Source organism: Euprymna scolopes, chromosome 3 (assembly GCF_053919585.1).
Source record: "Euprymna scolopes isolate OS-2025 chromosome 3, ASM5391958v1, whole genome shotgun sequence".
Lineage (NCBI taxonomy): Eukaryota > Metazoa > Mollusca > Cephalopoda > Sepiida > Sepiolidae > Euprymna > Euprymna scolopes.
The window spans coordinates 128,971,654-128,991,199 of record NC_136484.1 but is presented as its reverse complement, the minus strand read 5'-3'; the positions used below and the strand labels follow the sequence as shown (position 1 = coordinate 128,991,199).

Sequence of the window (19,546 nt, the reverse complement as noted above, 5' to 3'; positions counted from 1 at the left end):
TTGCATAACAAGCGAGAAGGATAACATGCTTGCCAGTCGGTTTGCCTCAAACTCTATATTGGACCCAGTAAACAACTCAGTCCCTGATTTTTCCTTTGCAGACAGAAACCATACGAGATGATCTGAAAATCACCCCTTCTCAAGCGCATGATATTATAAAAAACCTAGACGTCTCAAAAGCATGTAGACCTGATCTCATCCCGGCTGTACTATTAAAAAAAAGTTTTTTTTAAATGCTGCATTGAGGTTGCTCCAGTTCTCTCCAAACTTTTCAACAGATGCCTTAACAAATCTTGCTTTCCTGACTGCTTCTCTGGTATCAGTTTACAAGAATTCTGGTGAAAGGACTGAGCCATTAAATTATCACCCTATTAGCCTCCTCCTTTTTGCCAAAATATTTGAATCCATAATTAATCAAGCTCTAATCCATCACCTAACAGTTGCTAAACTTGTCTGGCCATAATATAGATTTAGGCAAGCCTTTTCTACTGCAGATATCCTAACTGTAATCTCTGAACATATATACTGGATGCACTGGACAAAGCAGGGGAAGGTAGGGCAGTAGCCCTAGATATATCTAAGGCTTTTGACAGGGTATGACACGATGGTCTTCTCAGGAAAATCAGATCCTATGATATTACTGGACAAATACTTATAAATTCTTCCTAAATAAGAAGAATCCAGGTTTCCCTTGATGGTTGTACATCAAAACAATATGAAATAAATGTGGGTGTACATCAAGGGTCAATCCTTGGACCTTTACTATTCTTGGTATTCATAAACTGTCTCTAAGATAGGTATATTTGCTAATGACACCACGTTCTATAATAGGCACGTGGGGGAAACGAATGAGCACATATCTAAGGCATTGCTGGAAACCCTAGAGGAAAACCTCCAATCTGTGGTTGAATGAGGACAAAAATAGATGGGAGCATTCAATGCTGCCAAGACTAAGCTTAATTACAAGAAAGCTTCTCAACCACCAATAGCTATGACTAAAGATAGATTACCTGAAAGTACTTCATTCAAATGCATTCATAGGGAACAGGAGTTGAAACATTGAGGGCATTGCTGTGGCTGCTGTGAGGAAGGTGGGCTCTCTCTACCATGCTAGAAAGTTACTTACGCCTGAGAGTATCCTGTACCTCTACAAAGTCACAATTCACCCATGTATGGAGTATTGTTGTCACATTTGGGCTGGTGCATCTGCTACGAGTATCTCACTCCTGGACAGGATTCAAAAGAGAGTCACTAACCTAATAGGTCCCAAACTATCAACTAGGCTTCAACCTCTCTCCCAGCGACGAAATGTTGCATCCTTCTGCCTATTTTAGAAGTCCTGTACACCCCTTGACATAAATACTCCCGACAAACCCGACTAGCAGCAAAATCCCATCCCTATACAGTAGAGATCTCTAGATGCCACTAGTTTCTTCCCCAGAACTGCTAGACTTTGGAATTCCCTTTCGGGTTCCTGCTTCCATGACTGTACTGACATGCAGAAGTTCAAGTGTAATGTACACAGACATCTTGCTGCTCAACTCCCTACATAGTATCCCTGCAATTATGTCCCAGATAGTAGTCACCTACATCAAAGTGGCACTGTGCCTTGTTTGGGATGAAAGTGCAATAAAAAAAAATTTTTAAATTGAAGTAAATGTTGCTTAATACGATATGTGCATATAGTAGTAAATTGCAAGTTCATTGAATAAACATTATTTGGTACAGTATCCATCTCAAGCAGGTCATTGTGCTGTTGATGCGTGATCCGAACAACTAACCAGAGGAATATTTATCCCTTTTCCATGGTTGCAAAATATAGACAATGAGGACAGGTGATCTGTATAAATTGTCTTTGCTGCATCCTGTATGGATCAAGTACCAACTGTTTTCCATTGATAACTTGCCATCTAAGATAATTCAGCTCAGTGCTCGGAGCGAAATCTCATCCATAAGGCCGGCTCCTCTCTTCTCGTACCTTGCTGGTGCAAACATGTTTATGAGCAGTTGAAACTCTGGTTGCCGACAACAGAAGGCACCTTAACAGCAATAATAAGCCAATATGTAGTCAGTCATTGACTATGAAATCAGGATTGACTAACAATATTGTGTAACCTAGTTGTGGATCGGTGAAATTAGACTATGATGGTCAAAGATGCTGGGAAGAAGTTAGGTTAACTAGTACTATTAAGAACGTCATTCCCTGTAAAATATAGAAATTTACAGAAAATAATTATAAATTTAAATTGATTTCATTGTAATGTAAACATACATTATATATATATGTGTGTGTGTGTGTGTGTGTGTGTGTACATATACACACACACTAGCAAGCCGCCTGGCATTGCCTAATCGTAAAATATGCTTAAATATATTTTGATTTATACAGATATTTTATTACTATAGAGCCAATCCTCTATTGATTATTATATTGTAACTAATTATAGTAATGATTTCAAAAGTTAAAAAAACAAAACACTTGGGTGCCATTAGCTAGAATTTAAACCAAAACATTTAGCGCTCTAGTTTAAACCATTAACATCTACGTTATCGATAGATGGATAAGAAACCAGTAAAAATTAGTGACTAACCTATAACTGTATATTCGTGCATGTGCACAAATAACAGATTTAATCAATTTATTCCTGCCAAGATTTTTTTTTTAATTTTAACACCTTAGAAATTATTTTACTGGCTAAAAATCAAATCAAATTTGTTCTACATGTCCAAATACCCTAGTTTCAAGTTTGTAGAAAATTAAAAGAGGAGTTTGGTAGAGAGAAAAATATCACAAAATCACATGTGCATGTGCTCAAACTCTTATCTTAAATGCTACGCAATTAAGTAGAATGTTGAAAATATGCATAAATATAACTGAATGTAATAGTTAAATGAAACCAATCATCCAATAAGAAACCATTAACAATGAATAATTAAGTTTGTTTTCCCAAGAATATGCAAATTAGTTAACCTTTATTTAGTTGCTCATATATTCATGACCGAGTATATTAAGTTCATTTTAATAATTTTTAAATACAAATTGCATATTATGCAAATGAGGCATTACTTTAAACATATTTTGTTCTAGCTGAGGTTGGAGCATCCTATTGGATGACAGACACTAATCTGCTATCTCATACATTCTATCTGAGAGATCTGTTTTAAGATTTTAACTGTCCCTTTAAGCACAATTGTTTGAATCCTTCTTGCACTTGATTTACTGGGTATATATTTGCCAGGTAGTTTTGGAAATTCTTTTTCATGAATCCAGTTGCTCCTATTATTAGTGGAATGATAATATATATTATAAGAGTGTTTACAGAGTTTTTCAATCTGTATAAATGTACTAGAAGTTCAGCCCAGCTTTGATTGGGCCTCATGCACCGTTCATAACTTTATCTGCATATATATATATATAGTAAAAAGTTTGACTCCTGTCAAATCAAAAATTTCAAATGTTTAGACCCAAAATTGGCGGAGGAGTTTGGTAGAGTCTACAAAGGTCAATTCTTTTAACTTTGACCTCTTGGCAGCCAAATTTTCGCCCAAAAGCTTGCTGCATGTCAGAATACCCTTTATGTAAAATTTCAAATGTTTAGACCCAAAATTTGCTGAATAATTTGCTAGATACCGCAAAGGTCAAATCTTTTGAACTTTGACCCCTTGGTAGCCAAATTTTCGGCCAAAAACCGATTAAAAAGCTTGCTCTATGTCTGAATACACTTTATGTAAAATTTTAAATGTTTAGACCCAAAATTGTCTGAAAGGTCAAATTTTTTTAAACTTTGACTCTAATTTTGACCTCTAAACATTTGTCTTGAGCTCAAATCAATTTAAAAAGTTTGATCCATGTCCAAAGAACCTACATATAAAATTTCAAGTGTTTAGACCCAAAATTGGAGAAGGAGTTTGGTAGAGTTTTCAATGGTCAAATTCGTTGAACTTTAACCCCTTGACAGCCAAATTTGTAGCTGAAACAGATTAAGTTTCCCAAATCTTATTACCCCTTATGTCAAATCTCAAGTCTGTAGACTGAAAATCAACAGAGTAGTTTGGTAGGAAAATGTACACAGACAATTTCACTTAATATATATATATATATATATGTTTATATTTCTATTCACACCATAATAATAAAATAAAAACAGGGATGATAATTGGTTTCTTCTTACGTGCTTTCAGAATTTGCAGTCCTGAATATCTTGACGAAGAATTCAAATACCTCACAAACATTTTGAAAACCTTGCAATATCCGACATCTTTCATATTGAATGCTAAGAGAAAAGCCACACAAATATTTTCCAGAATAAATAATAAAAAATCATACACACCAGACCTTTCTCTCATAAACAGACATCTTTTACCTACACACACCAATAATACAATAATCTATAACACACTAAACAAACTAAAAATTCCTATCGTACAAACCACATCACTAACCATAAAACATATATTAAAAACTATGAAACATCTCTATAACAAACCAGTTTCCGATGGAGGTATATACACTATTCCTTGCCATAATTGCCATCATAAATATGTTGGTGAAACTCAGTGTAAATTGGAAAAAAGGCTCAATGAACATAAAAGAGATATAAAAAATAGCAATTCTCTAAGTGCATTATTCTCTCATTCATTGCAACATAACCACACTTTTGACTTTAAACAAGCAAAAGTAGTTAAATTTATTTCAAATAAACCACGCCGGAGACTTCTTGAATCTGCGCTTATCCCAATTTCAAGCACTATTAAACAACATCTAGGTTTCTATAACATAGCGCCATTAATAAGTAAACTTTTATTAAAAGAACATTATTTAACTGTAGACACAGGTTAACTTTCTCACACCATTCAAACACCCCCTGTAATAATTAACAAATAATCTCAATCAATAAATTACATAAAAAACACTCATTTCATTTCTGTTACAAACTTATATTTGAATTTCAACAGATATATCTTTTTCCCAATAAGAATATTAACTTGCGTTCATAGTTTTAAAATTACATTAACGACTATATGACGTCACTAAAATTTCCTTCTCTTTAACAGCGCCAGCCCTCCCCCTCCTTTTTGAATTTCCAACGTCTTTTTTCCGTTTCTCTGAAATAAAACTGCGTCACACTGTGCACGTGAAACATTTTCAAATATTTTGTACTGGTATTTTTTGTTTCTTAATCTCATTCATCCAAAGAAAGTCTCGAAATAAAGACGAAACGTTGATGAACACATAATACGGTTTGTTCCTTTTTATTTTCTCTATATATATATCTGTAGAATATTTGAAAATATTTTATTGTGTTTGAATTAAATAAACCTTAGGTGTTTTGATATAAATATAGTTTTGACAAATGAAAAAGAAAACTTTCACATTTATATATATATATATAAATTATTGATGGGACAATTCTAATATTTTTCCTCGATTCAGATACAATTACCAATTTTAATTATTCAAAATTTCTTAGTGGGGGTGCTAGATATATATAGATGGGGAAAGGGCAGATTACCTCAAAATCACACACGTGCATATATCTTCGCAAACGTAAAAATATACTTGTTGGGGAGTGATTTATAGATTTTAGTTTTATTGGAAGTTTAAAATTGATAAATATTTATCATTTCATCATTAATAGGAACAATGGAAAATTAAGTTCAATAAAAATAAAAAAAAGATAGAAATTAAAATGACAAAAAGAATAGTTTCTGGCATGTAGGAAAATATTCATAATTTTTTCGAATTCTCATGTCAAAACATTTAAATTTTTTCAACCCTTGATTTATCATCCAAACACACACACACGCACGCACGCACACATATGCTTTATATAAAATAATTGCCGTAATTTTTATTATTTTTATAAAGTTCTAATTTATTTAGCACGAATTAAATAATTAGAAATACCCATGTTTTTCTGATCTAAAGAATACTACACAAGCATAGTCAACATTATTTCTAATATATAATACTTACCTCCTCATCAGAGGCTCTGGGTTCATCATCACATACAAGTCGGGCAAGGCCTTCACGATATTCCTGAATTCGAGCACGGACTCGTTCACTGATTCTTGTTCGAGCTATTTGCCTCCGTCGGGGGCGGAGATAAGGAATACCATCTATTGAGTTCTCTTCCAATAAATACTGCATATCATCGAGATCATTCAACATCCGACTTGATCCTATTGTTATATGGAAAACAAGAAGGAAAAATGAGAAACCATCTGCCACAAAATGATCACTTATACAAATACAACGGCTTCCTTTCCGAGTTTAGAAACTAAAAATTTCCAGAAAAGTAAAATTAATTAACAAAGTGTCATTCTAGAACTGAACTGATTAAATCATTCTAATCTATGCAGTTATGGTAAGGAAGACAACAAAAGAAAAATGGATCAAGCTCTGAAAATAAGGATGCAATAAGATTAGGAAATTAATGCTAAAAATAGATCATTTATTAACTATTTCACTGAAAACATAGAAACTTTGTTTAAATATTATTTTAAATTGGATCATGTGACGTTCAGTTTTAAACAAAGTTTTTCATTTTCTTTTTTTTTTGTTTTTCAATTTTCAATATGAATATCTATAAAACAAAAATTTTCACTTGTGGAGATCTTAGTTATTAACAACTACAGATCGAAATACTGTCATGCAAGTGTAGCGAAGTTTGTACATGTATGTATGTATAAAAATAAATATAATATATATAAATAATATAATATACTAGCAGGGAGACCCGCTATTGCACAGGATTGAATGAGGATCAGCAAATGTTCCACACTTCAAATAATTTCAAGGTCATCAAAATTGGTGAAATTGCCCCCTTTTCAAATTGATTGCTTGCTTGCTCTAGTCAGGGATCCACCACAGTGATTTTGTCCACATTGCATTGTAGAGAATCTACTCTTGATTTTATAAAATTATTTTTATATAATGGCTTGAGTTGAAGCTTAAAATGTATAAGTCAAGTATTATGGTTCAATTGTGCTCTAAATAGAAACATTCATTATCTTATCAAAAAATCTACAGTTGATTTAATACACTGAGCCCTTTTGCTTGTCAGATAAAACTTCTCACATGCAATTGTGATGTTAGACTGTATAATACCTTTGGTTAAAATCAGATTGTTCTTTATTTAATTGGATTTTTTGTAATACTTATCAGAGGCATTCCACTAGAACATCTACCTAAGAACACTCCCAGACACAAAATACATTTGTGTAAAATTTCAAAAAGAAATCAGCCTAGCAGTTTCAGAGTCCATAGAGAATGAACTCACACACACAAAGTGTCATTCAGATATAACTAGAGACATGCATATAAAATATAGAAAATTCAAAATGATGGCCATATCAAAATATGCAGTGTTTTTTCTACAATTTTTTCAGCTTGATGAATGACACGCCTGTTTTTTTTTCTTTCTAAGTAATATAAATTCCTGTTTACAAGAGTTTACAATGAATACATTCAGTATTGACATACTAATAACTGATGTAAATACTCAGCTGCTATAAAAAAAAATAAATAAAAAAATAGAATTTTCGACATGTTGAAAAAAATAAAAAATAAGATGTATAAAAATTCGAATGTAGTGATATTGTTATTCATTTTTAATACAGTAGAACCACGAGATACGATAGCCCTAGGATGCGTTTTTTTCAGGTTACGATGCGGAATATGATGTTTATCCAGCCCCTGGTTTGTCCTGTCTAACAGTGTTATTTATAATGTTATTTGATTATATACATGTGTATAACATACTGTACTGTATTTTGTTACTAATTTTTAATGCCGTATCCTGGGGTTCTGTTTTTCTATATATGACATAATTAGGGAAGATATATATATAAAAGTCATGTGTGAAAGATTTGCTGATGAGCTCATGTATAGGAAAACATTCATAGTTGATAGAAAATAAGATATTTTGAAAGTGTTTGTCCACATTATCAAGCACTCTAGGATAGAATAGAATTCAATAGAAAACTATTAATTAAAAAATATCATCATCATCTATTTTATAGTCTTAATTTAATTGATCAGGGGTCTGACATTTTCTGGCAGTTTGCAATTTGTTTCCAAGCTTAGCGATCTTAATTGATTCTGTTCAAATTCCATTGCCTAAGATCCTTGTTTTCTTGGGTTGGCAAACTCTTCTCCGGCCTTTTCTAACCAAGAGTTGCTCCTCTCAATCTGGCTAAGCCAACTGATCATCAGGAGTTTGTCAAGTTTTGGTATATCCAGTCTTGCCAACAAGATACCAGATAGATCTGATATGCTGGGTCTGATTTAACAAGACATTGCATATTCACGTGATAATTGCTTTGTAATTATGTTTCCTTGAAGTGAGAAAGGGAACTGGAGGTGGGTGTAGCATTCACCTCTATATAGCATCACACTCCTAACACAACTGCTATATATGAGGGATGTTCAATTGTATAATGCCCCCAATTCACTTCTCGTAGTAGTAGAGCAACAAAACTTGACACAGTTATTAGTCTTTCTCTACATAGAAACCACTATTAGTTTCTCTCATCATTTAATATCACTTCAGAGACCATTTTTTTTTATAGAACACCCCAGACTGGTCTTCTAACCACAAGATGACTTTAGGAATCAAGGCTGCATTATCTGGGAAACTCTTTCCTTTCAAAAACACTTTCATGGCAAAGAAAGTGAAAGTCAGAGAGTGCAAGGTGAAAAGAGTAGAGTGGACGGAGAAGGATTTCATAACCACACATCCATGCTTCTGATCTGGCAACATGTACACTGTGAGCTGGGGGCATTGTCTTGCAGAAGAACTTTGGTGATCTTGCTCAGCCTCTTGAGTTTGATAGTTTTTCTTAATTTCCTTAAAAGTGAAACTCTTGTAATTGTGATATACTTTGCCAGAAAATCTATCATCACTACTGCTGTCCTGGTCCTAAGAGACTGTGAGCATAATGTTGCCAGCGGAAGATGGTGAAGCCAAGTGTTTTCATTGCATTGACTGGGCTTTAGCCACTGAATTATAATGATAGACCCAGATTTCATCTTGTGTAATCAGTCTTTTGAAAAACTTTAACTCATCTTTTTGGCACATCTCCAAATTCATCCCCAAACACTCAATGTGTTCTTGCTTCTAGAAAGGTATAGCAATTTGGGAATCTATCTGGCAGATATCTTATGCATAAGCCAATAGTCATGAATCATAGTTTCTACATACCCTGTACTAATCTTCATCTCTTGGGCCATTTGGTTTATAGTCAAGTGTTGATTTTTCAAAATAATAAGAGGGGGAGCCAGATCTGGTGCTATTCCCACAGATTCCAGGCCATGTTTGAATTACAGATGCCAACACTTTACAAGGTCACATGATGGGACATCATTGCCATGCATTTCTTTCATTTCATCAAAAATCTGTAGTGTGCATCCTTTCAAATACAAAAACTGAATCACTGCACAACATGCAACACTTGACTCAGTTCAAACAACCGTAAATCAGAAAATTTAATTAGTTCAGAGCTGTAATTTGCCACATAACGCATACAAATATAAATCATTGCGCATGCAAAATTTAACTAGATCAGACTACTGTAAGTGGGTCAGGAGCATTGAATGCCGCTTTGTACCCCCACTTTTACTAGTTAGTGAGAGGACAATGTTAGGACGGGTACAGTTTGCAAAATTTTCCTCGTCAGTTTTAGCCAAACTTGCAATTATTTCCAATATGTAACATATACTCAAGATAGAAAAAGGAGTCCAACAAAATTGATTAAATGCAATGGTTACTCTTTTTTCCATTTTCAAATTAAAAAATGAAAAAGAGTAAGTAATCTTCTGACCAATAAACTTTATATTATATATTAAATTCTATATTTTTCTAAGCATGTAATATCACAAAAAGAAAAGAGTTAAGAGATTTGTTTACGTTGTGTATTAGCTTCTGCACAATCTGGACAGAACCATTCTTCAACTGGAACACTGTCAAGTGGTGGGTCCAAGCATTCACAATGAAATCTAAAAAAAAAAAAAAAATTTAAATATAATAACTAAAACATACAATACTTATTTATGACTACAAAAAATAGTATTCCTATAAGAATAACAGCCAGTGCCTACGGATTGATTCTTCTTGAATCAAAATTTTCAACCAACAACGATATCCTTTTCAATTGTTATTATATAAGCATTTGCGATCACCTGAAAGACCCTTTTTTGGGATGGTATTGTCACTGTAGCAACACTCCAAGAGGGTTTTATTTGGCCATTGTCATTTCACTAGATTGACCTGCCTTTGATTACACTTGTGTAACCTTTTTGTCAAAAATGATCTTTCAGACATCATACTTTTAACGTTTCTCTTTGACAATTGATCAAGATGTAGCTTCTTCACTCAATTGCCTGTGTCAAGTTTATAAATGTTTATTCAAATGACTTGATATATTTGATAATTATTTTATTGTTCTTGTAAATGCACGCTTTTGTCAACATGATCTCTTGGTACAGACAACTTAGGTATTAAGCAAGATGATTTTTATCGAAATGACCTTTTGGTACATTTGATAATTAATTTTGTTGCTTCTCACATTTGTCGCCAGGTGTACATTTTTGTCAAAATGATTTTTTGGTACACACAGCCTAGATATCCAACAGAACAGAATCGGTAATTGTTTTAAAATCAGGAAAAATATTAGAACCGTCCAATCACTACCGCGTACTACACATACACTTTGGAGGCATTGGAATGCACCCGAGCATGGTATATAATGATTTCATTAGAGCAATAAATTTGTTCACTTTCATTACACAGCTCTCATATTAAGTAAACATGATGAATGTTACTTAAAATAAAATATTAAAACAAAAATTTACAAAAGGAAACATTTTTATTAATTTCACAAACAATATGACAACATGTTAGTAGTCTTGTAAATAAAACCATGAATCAAGAAAGAGCTCGCTACCAACCCTAAATCACAGCCATCACACAATAAAAGTCTATCTTCTCTGTCACTCCGCCCACACAGTTCACAGTAAGTAAAATCTTCATTAACATCAGTATCATCATCTTCATTTTGTAAACTTTTTCCGGAAACAGGAATCTGAAAAAAAGTGAATAGGTATATTAAAAGATTTATTTTTCTGTTCAACAAAAATCGATAATTTATGACGAGGTATCACAGTAGACACCTAGTCAGTCGGAATTTTATTTTTTTATACTATGTTCAAAATGGAAAGGCTTGTGGCAAAAATACTCCATCCACTAATAATAAATGATGATGGCTTTATACATATAGAATACTGACAAACGAGAAATTTTCTCGCCAGTAGAGAGAGAGAGAGAGAGAGAGAGAGAGAGAGAGAGAGGGAGAGCCTAGCAGATTTGGTAGCATTTTCTATGTACTTATTTTATTCCATGTTGCCTGAATATGTTAAAACAAACTAATTTCAATATTAGATTATTAATAAAAAAAAGAAAAAAGGTTTGTTATAGTTGTTAAAAGTAAGATTTGTCTTGGTAGCATGAAATATGACCATCCATTCTTCACACACTGGAGGTTGCTTTCCAGGGATTCGGCCATTGCATCGTTTATAGACATTTAATTTGCTTTACTAATGAAAACAGAGCATGATGTCATTGGAAAACACACCTATCTTTGATGCAACTGCATAAGAGATGTATTTATGAAGACCAGGAATAATATAGGTCCAAGTATCGATCCCTGGGGTACACCTGAATTGATGTGTTGTGTGGATATACAGGCATCGAAAACTACCTGGAACATTCTTTTAGCTAAGAAATATTTGATGATAGCAAATATTTATCCAGTAATACCATATGAATTGATTTCTGTGAGACCTTCATACTTCACGCCAAACCTTGTCAAAGACATTGGAGATATCTAGCCCCATCGCTCCAGTTTCATCTAACTAAAGTGTGGTATACATTTGGAGAGGACTGTTAGGATGTCTGTAGGACAGGATGCCCTAAATCCACACTATTGGTCAGAGAGAAGTTTAGGATTTTTGGCAGTAAACTATTGCTAGACTGATTAATTAAATATTTCAGCACGTGGAGCAATAATCTTACAGGACAGTTCTTTTGCCAGTATTATTGAAAATTGCTATAACAAAGGCAATTTTTCAGGGAAGCAAGGCATTTATTATAGTTTTAGAGAGACCAGCATACATGTATACGGGATAATCGCGTTGACACACCAGTTCTCGTCAGATCACTGAAGTTAAGCAATGTTGAGCCTGGTTAGTATCAGATGGGTGACCATTTGTGAATTCTAGGCGCTTTATGTGCTCTCCACTTATCTCGGTATTTGTTTCCAGTTGTCCTGTACTTCACTTGCCACTGGTATTTAACAATGTCGTCTCAGGAGAGGTGTGGTGAAAATTGCGCACCTCCTGCCACAAAAATTTCACACGCAGGCAACCTTTCGTGGGTATCCCTAGTCTGTCCAAGACTAAAGGAGCCTGTTTTTTTTTTTTTTTTTTATATAGAGAACAGGAACCAACTTAACAGAACATTTATTTCCATAACAAGGAAAAGATCTGGTCCACAGAGTTACTAGTTTTTTTTTTTTTTTTATGGTAGCCAGAACACAGGAATGGATGATGATTATATTATCTAGTATGGAAAGTTACGGAAAGATTGGTTTGTGGCATCCAAGGTAAACAATTTTAGCCTTGTCCATTGTTGTACAATTTTACGGTGGTTGAATAGTGGAGGAATTGTTAAATGCCCATTGTTTACCACACTATTTATCATAGATTTTCCAAAGATCACAAATTCTTAGATTTTGTGATGCAGTGCAATTTCTAGTCATCAATTTAATTACTATTAGTTGCAGCTTGATAGAATTTACTTCATCACTATAATAAAAGATCAAATTTTATTTTATAAAACAATAAAAAAATAAATTTTTATAAAAAGCCTTGATGTATATTATTATAAAAAAGTAAAATTCCATTTGTCACATATATGAAAAAATAATATTAGTTACATTATGATAGTTTTCAACAATTGTATAAACATTCTTATATCTGTTTGAAGATTTAAAAACATACAGATTATCATACCCTTTTAAAAATTTCATCTTCTTTCGCATGTCGAGCCAAAATGAGTTGAAATTCACGCCGATCTACCGGACATGTATTAACATTCTGAAATAAAAAGTAAAATAAATTTGAAATTTACAATTATAAAACAGTTTTTTAAAATTACTGTTTTCACAATAATTTAAAAATAAATAAAATATAAAAATGAGTATTTAAAGAAGCTGTAAACATATTATACGGTATTTACAGCTTCTTTTCCAATTTTCAGATTTTTAATCATGTCAAAACGCACTTTATTTCCTTTTGATGGATTGATTGTTGCTATTTCTTCTGATGAGTTAAGGGCAAAATAGATTCACTGATTGATATAATAATTAAGTAATTGATTTTGTGCTACGAAACAGATACTGTCAAGAATTGTAAATATCAACTGAATTAAAGAAATAAATTGTAAGATGGTCAATATCATTAACTTTGGAATATAGACTTGCCATTCATTTGTTATACTCCTCTGTAATTACATTAAGCTTCTTAAATAAGGATTGGTATATATTATAAGGAAATAAAGTATATTTCCACAGAAATATATAATGCAAAAACAATTCAAGTTCTCAGATACAAAATATTTACATTGAGCTTCATTGAAATTCTGCTTACATTTAGTAGGTGTCGGATGATAGCGTAAGGATTAGCACTGATTGTTAGTTCAAGAGTTTTGATCTCAGATGAAAGCATTTGCTTGTCTAGTTGCACTGAAGAGTTGTGATACAACAAAACTGTTTATCAGTTGATGATGATATGCTCTCCTTCTTGGGTAAGATATAAGGAAATCGCCAACTGTCACTAGCTTTTAAGGCATTGATCATTGGGTAAGAACAATTCGATCTCTCGGCTTCTTAACAATGCTTACATTGACATATCGCTTACATTCAGCATGCGTCAGAAGTGCTGTCAGCTTGACAGTTGAGTTTTGTTTCTGGCTTGAGGAATTGCCTATATAGCTCCAGTTCCCTTGTGGTTGACTACATGTTAAAATATACAAACCAAAATTTAAGCCATGTAATTTTTAATTTGCATAATTCCCCTTTATATACATATATATATATATATATATATATATATATATATATATATACATACACATACACACATGTTGTGCGTGTGTTAATTTTCTTATAGTAGCTTTCTTATTAAAGTGACTTTCTCTTTATTTGCATATCTCCTCTCACGTGATCTTGTCATTTGCTTTTTCTTTATTTTTGCCATGGAGGTTGGTTCAATTATATCATTCTCAAGTAATTAAAGAGTTTCTTTCCCAATAAACTGAGCATCCTTAGCATGGTAATAGCAATAGGTTTGCAATTAGGGGTAAAATTTCTGAATAACAGGAGCACAACTGATTTTAGTAACAGCACAGATTTTTAGACTATCCTGCGACCTACCAAAAGAAATAGTAATACTTATTTATGTTAAACTATTCTGCGACCTACCAAAAGAAATAGTAATACTTATTTATGTTAGACTATCCTGCGACCTACCAAAACAAATAGTAATACTTATTTATGTTAGACTATCCTGCGACCTACCAAAACAAATAGTAATACTTATTTATGTTAGACTATCCTGCAACCTACCAAAACAAATAGTAATACTTATTTATGTTAGACTATCCTGCGACCTACCAAAAGAAATAGTAATACTTATTTATGTTAGACTATCCTGCGACCTACCAAAACAGATAGTAATACTTATTTATGTTAGACTATCCTGCGACCTACCAAAACAAATAGTAATACTTATTTATGTTAGACTATCCTGCGACCTACCAAAACAAATAGTAATACTATGGTGCATTTTTAAAAAGGGTATTCCGTGCATGAATTAGGGAGTATCGTGAAGTCAATGTCTTTATACTCAAAACCATTGAATGTAATATTCTCAGTACAATATTCAGATAGTTTGAGGGAAAGGGCAGATGATGCCATAGAAATTACAGAGTCGAGTTTTCGAGTAGACAGGTTCAAGGTTTTAACGATACTATCATTAATAAAATTATAGGAATTGCCTGTGTTTATAAGGACGGTAAGTGGTTATACCTTTTAATTTTGCCATTTTAGTAACAGGAGAATTATCAATACCGTTAGCACAGGCTATGTGAAGGTGTTAGTCTTGTAGAACTTTGGCAAAATGACTGAGTTTGCCAAAATTTCAGCATATTTTATTGAGAGTGGGACAATGGCGACGATCATCCTTTTAAGATGACGTTTCCTTCTACAATTGTAGCATCTGCTGTGAGTAAGAAAGGCAATAGACAGTACAGAATCAAACTCCATATGAGAGTCAGGGAGTACATTTTTAGTCATAGCAGCAGTGACAGCATTGGTAGAATCATTTTGAGTTGGAGAAGCAGTGGCAGCAGGTCCAGTTTGAAAATGTATGACTCTACACGAAAATGAGCTTGTTCTAATGCCCTAGCACATTGAGTAGCCTCCTTAAGATCCAACATATCATTTTCGAGAAGCCTGGCATGTATTACAGAAGACTGTAGGCCACATATAAAGGCATCATAGAGATTCATCCCTGTACGTAGCAGCAGTAACATCTTTGAAGCAACATTCAGTGGCAAGATGATTCAAAGCCTAAAGGTACTGATCTATTGACGCATTGTTCCATTGTCCACGTGTTGAAAGTAGATATCTTGCGTGGAAAACATTGGGAGGCTTGTCATAAACAGATTTTAGTTCAATGGCATATTCGAACTCAGAACAACTTTCGATAACATCAGCAATCGTAGCAGAAATGTTTAGATAAAGACTTCAAGTTTTCTGGATTTAAATGCTCAATGGTAGACAAATAGTAAGTAAAGTCACAGTACCATAGTTTCAAAAGTTTGCTAGCCCGAGGGACTGTAGAATCTATGTTGAATCTGTTCAGTCGAAAGTTATAATAAAATTATAATATATATATATATATATATTAAAACATCATTCTTTATTATAATGATAGATTATTACAACTGTTAGCAAATTTATGATAAAAACAAAAAGAAAATAAAGCATTTATTTTTAATTGGTTTGTTGTTGCCTTCAACTTACCCGTGCCCACAGCTGAATACAATCTAAACAAAAATTATGATCACAAGCTTCGGGAGTTCCAATATCCTGATATTTTAAGCGATTTAAACAAATAGGACAATCATCTCCTTCACCATCATCACTGGACTCAGACTCCAGTATTGCTATTTTCTTGCTTCTTTTTTTATTAACACCTATATCATCGTCATCATCGTCGGATTCTGAAAAGATAAAGACATTTTCTTTCTTTCAAAAATTAAACATACAAACCATTTTCATACAACAAACTAGAATATCAGTGCCAATACAGATAAATTAATTCCTTGAACATCTCATTAAAAGATTAAAACCAAAATATAATGATACTAAACCTTATGTCTAGAATCATTATTCTGGTCAAAGCCCATTAAATGAGTTTGACTTTATAAAATGTCTAAAATTTAAGATTAAGGAGTTTTAAGAATTTATAATTCAGGTGATCTTGCTTCATTGGTGTCTAATCAAATTCAATGCAAATCTGAAATATTTGAATTTTCTAATGGGAGGTTATGCATAGGTCATTCCCTCTAAAACCTGCTAAAATACTTCAAAGAAACTAAAACTAGGGGGATATTTATTAATTGATGTGTAATAGATACTGTTAAAATTTTACAAAATTGAAGGTATTTAAATTCTCACAAAGACTTCTACCTCCCTGTGCATAAAACTAAATATAACCCAGATTACCACCCTTTACGCTTGTGTTCCAAAATTCATAATGACCAATTAATTTAGGAGTGAATTCTGTACATACAAATAGATAAACATATGCAAATACTACACACACACACACACGCAATGTCGCAGCTCACAAGAGCCATGATGGCCAACAAACTTGAAATCCTAGACCCAAGTTTCGCTCTCATTTAGGTTCATCAGTTGAACACATCCAAACTTGAAATTCAAAACTAGAGTCTCTTGCATGCAAGGTGAGTACTCTGCCACTTGAGTAACCATGTCACACACAAGAAAGTCTATTAACACAGATCAAACAAACCACAACAAAATTAGAGTATGGCAAATGAGAGCGAAACTCGAGTCTTGGACTTCCAGTTTGTTGGCTGTCATGGCTCTTGTGAGCTGTAGCGTTGCTTGACTGTGGAAATAATTATATCATCTCTCACATTCTGAAAATTATATATATACATATATATATCTATAATATAAAGCTGAACGTCTGTGTGTGTCTGGTCACGAATAAGCTCCTATATGGTTGACTATTATAGAAAACTGATCACATATAATGATAGAAGATGTATCGAGACACAGGAATGTGTATGTTTGATCTGGCATAATGATGATTCATTAAAATTTGGGGATCTGCGTACGTGCCTGGTCCACAAAGTATGGAAATAAAAATTTTAAAAATTAAAAACGTTTACAAGTGTTTTTGATATAGATGTACATAAGAATACTTTGATAAGTACGTTTTAACTTAAATAGGGATGGTATAATAAAATTGTGGGGTCTGCATTCACGCCTGGCCTCCATAGAATGGAAATAGGCACACACTTTAATAAATACTTTTCATATCTATTTGTGTAAGTATACTTTGATAATTATGTTTCAGTTTGAAGAAATATGGTATAATAAAATTATGGAGTGTTTGTTCGCGCCTGACTTCCATAGAATGGAAATATGTCACAAAGTTTAAAAAGGTTTTTTTAATATAGATCCACAGAATATTGTGATAAGTGTTTCAGTGTGAACAGGTATGGTATAATAAATGATGGGGTTTATCTATTTTATTTTTACTTTCATCATATTTTGCTTTGGTTTTGATACCCCCCAAATTCGAAGCTATCTCTTTACAACCCTTCCTTTTCATAACCTATCATACTTTCATAAATCAAGAGTCCATTTTCTGTAGGCTGTTTTTGAACCCAGTCAATGACAGGTACTTTTACTAGTATATATATATATATATATATATATATATATATATATATATATATATATAACTTATGCCAACAGTTTATCATATAATTTGACATTACCCCAAAGAAACTTTATTTTTCTAGTTTCTAATGCTTAAGTTCAGATAGACTGGACTCTATGCCCCCACCCCCAAACATCCACAACAAACACTCACATAGCTACAACTACTATTAGGAATTTCCCCTACTCTCTATCTGTGCCTAAAACTAAATGAAAATTCCATGAACAAAACTTTTTTCCTGCATAAGTGTTTGTTTGTGGAACACAATACTGCAGAGCTGCTTTCTCGTTGCCTATAACATGATCATTTCAAGTCAAATGTAAACAAGTTCTTGTTGAGCCATTTTCTTAATTTCTACACAATTCCCACCATCACCAACCATTAGGGTGTTGTCTCACCTGACACTCATTAACCATTATCCTTGAATGACCTCTGGCTTTTATAAGCACCGACTGTATAGTTAAAAAAATGCCTCGAAAGGAGTCAATGTTGTGCTGGGTTCTTGTTTTGACTTTTTTTTTCTCCAAACATAGATGATCAACCTTACTTTGATTGGAAACAAGATCCAACCTCAAAAACAACATGGTATGTAACTAAATGATTTTCATATTTCTTATGCAACAGAATCAAAAGTGGGTTCACAGCAATGCCAAACTTTATAAATGATGCAAAGCTTTCATAAATAGCTTAGAAAAAATGAATTCAACATTTAAAAAATAGTCAACAAATATGGGTCTCCAATGTCAACTTGAGACACAATTATTAAGCTACAAAAGAAACTATAACAAACTGCATTGTACTTACTACATACATACGATATAATGTAATGGACTCTACATTAATTTTATGCAGAGGTCAAAAGTCAGTTACTTTTTAGCTGACATCTAGTGAAAAAGTCCAGAATTTAACCTAATTAAAAAACAAAAATACAAAAAAAACTTTTATGATGTGTGTACCCGTCATGGAATGAAAATATGATACTCCAAAAATTATGTAAATTAATCAAATTTTTTTTTTTAACTAAAAAAATCAAATTTTATGAACAAGCAAGAATAGTGTATGTGGATCTGTCATACTCCGCAAAGGAAGACACCTCAATTCGAACTACCAAGATTAAAAAAAAAAAAAAAAAAAAAAAAAAAACAGCCTGGTAATGGTTATGATATGCTGTTAGTTGCTAAAAATCGTAAATTATATATATATATATATATATATATATTTAAAAAAAAGAAAGAAAATAATTAACTTCGACTACTGTAATAATTATTTTTACTCTGATTTTAAAAGTATGGAATCAACTGGGAAAAAGCTGATCTCCAATTGTGTTTAAAAAACCCAGACTTTCACAAGATTTCTCAACTTGCAATTCCTACCCCTGGTTTCATTAAAATGTAGCCATTTTAAATCTAAAAAAAAATTAATAAATAAAAGCAGCCTGAGAAA

General features: G+C 32.8%; 1 protein-coding gene across 3 annotated transcripts in view; it reads right to left on the bottom strand.

Moving 5' to 3' along the window:
• LOC145259044 (uncharacterized) overlaps positions 1-19,546 on the bottom strand; it is a 78,891-nt gene that overhangs the window by 37,285 nt on the left and 22,060 nt on the right. For all 3 annotated transcript variants that reach the window (XM_080116674.1, XM_080116684.1, XM_080116678.1), the window contains exons 3-7: positions 16,147-16,346; positions 13,073-13,156; positions 10,952-11,085; positions 9,912-10,000; positions 5,978-6,183 (exon numbers count right to left, since the gene is read on the bottom strand). In XM_080116674.1, the coding sequence (XP_079972800.1) occupies positions 5,978-6,183; positions 9,912-10,000; positions 10,952-11,085; positions 13,073-13,156; positions 16,147-16,346 (713 nt within the window). The remainder of the gene's footprint in view (positions 1-5,977; positions 6,184-9,911; positions 10,001-10,951; positions 11,086-13,072; positions 13,157-16,146; positions 16,347-19,546) is intronic.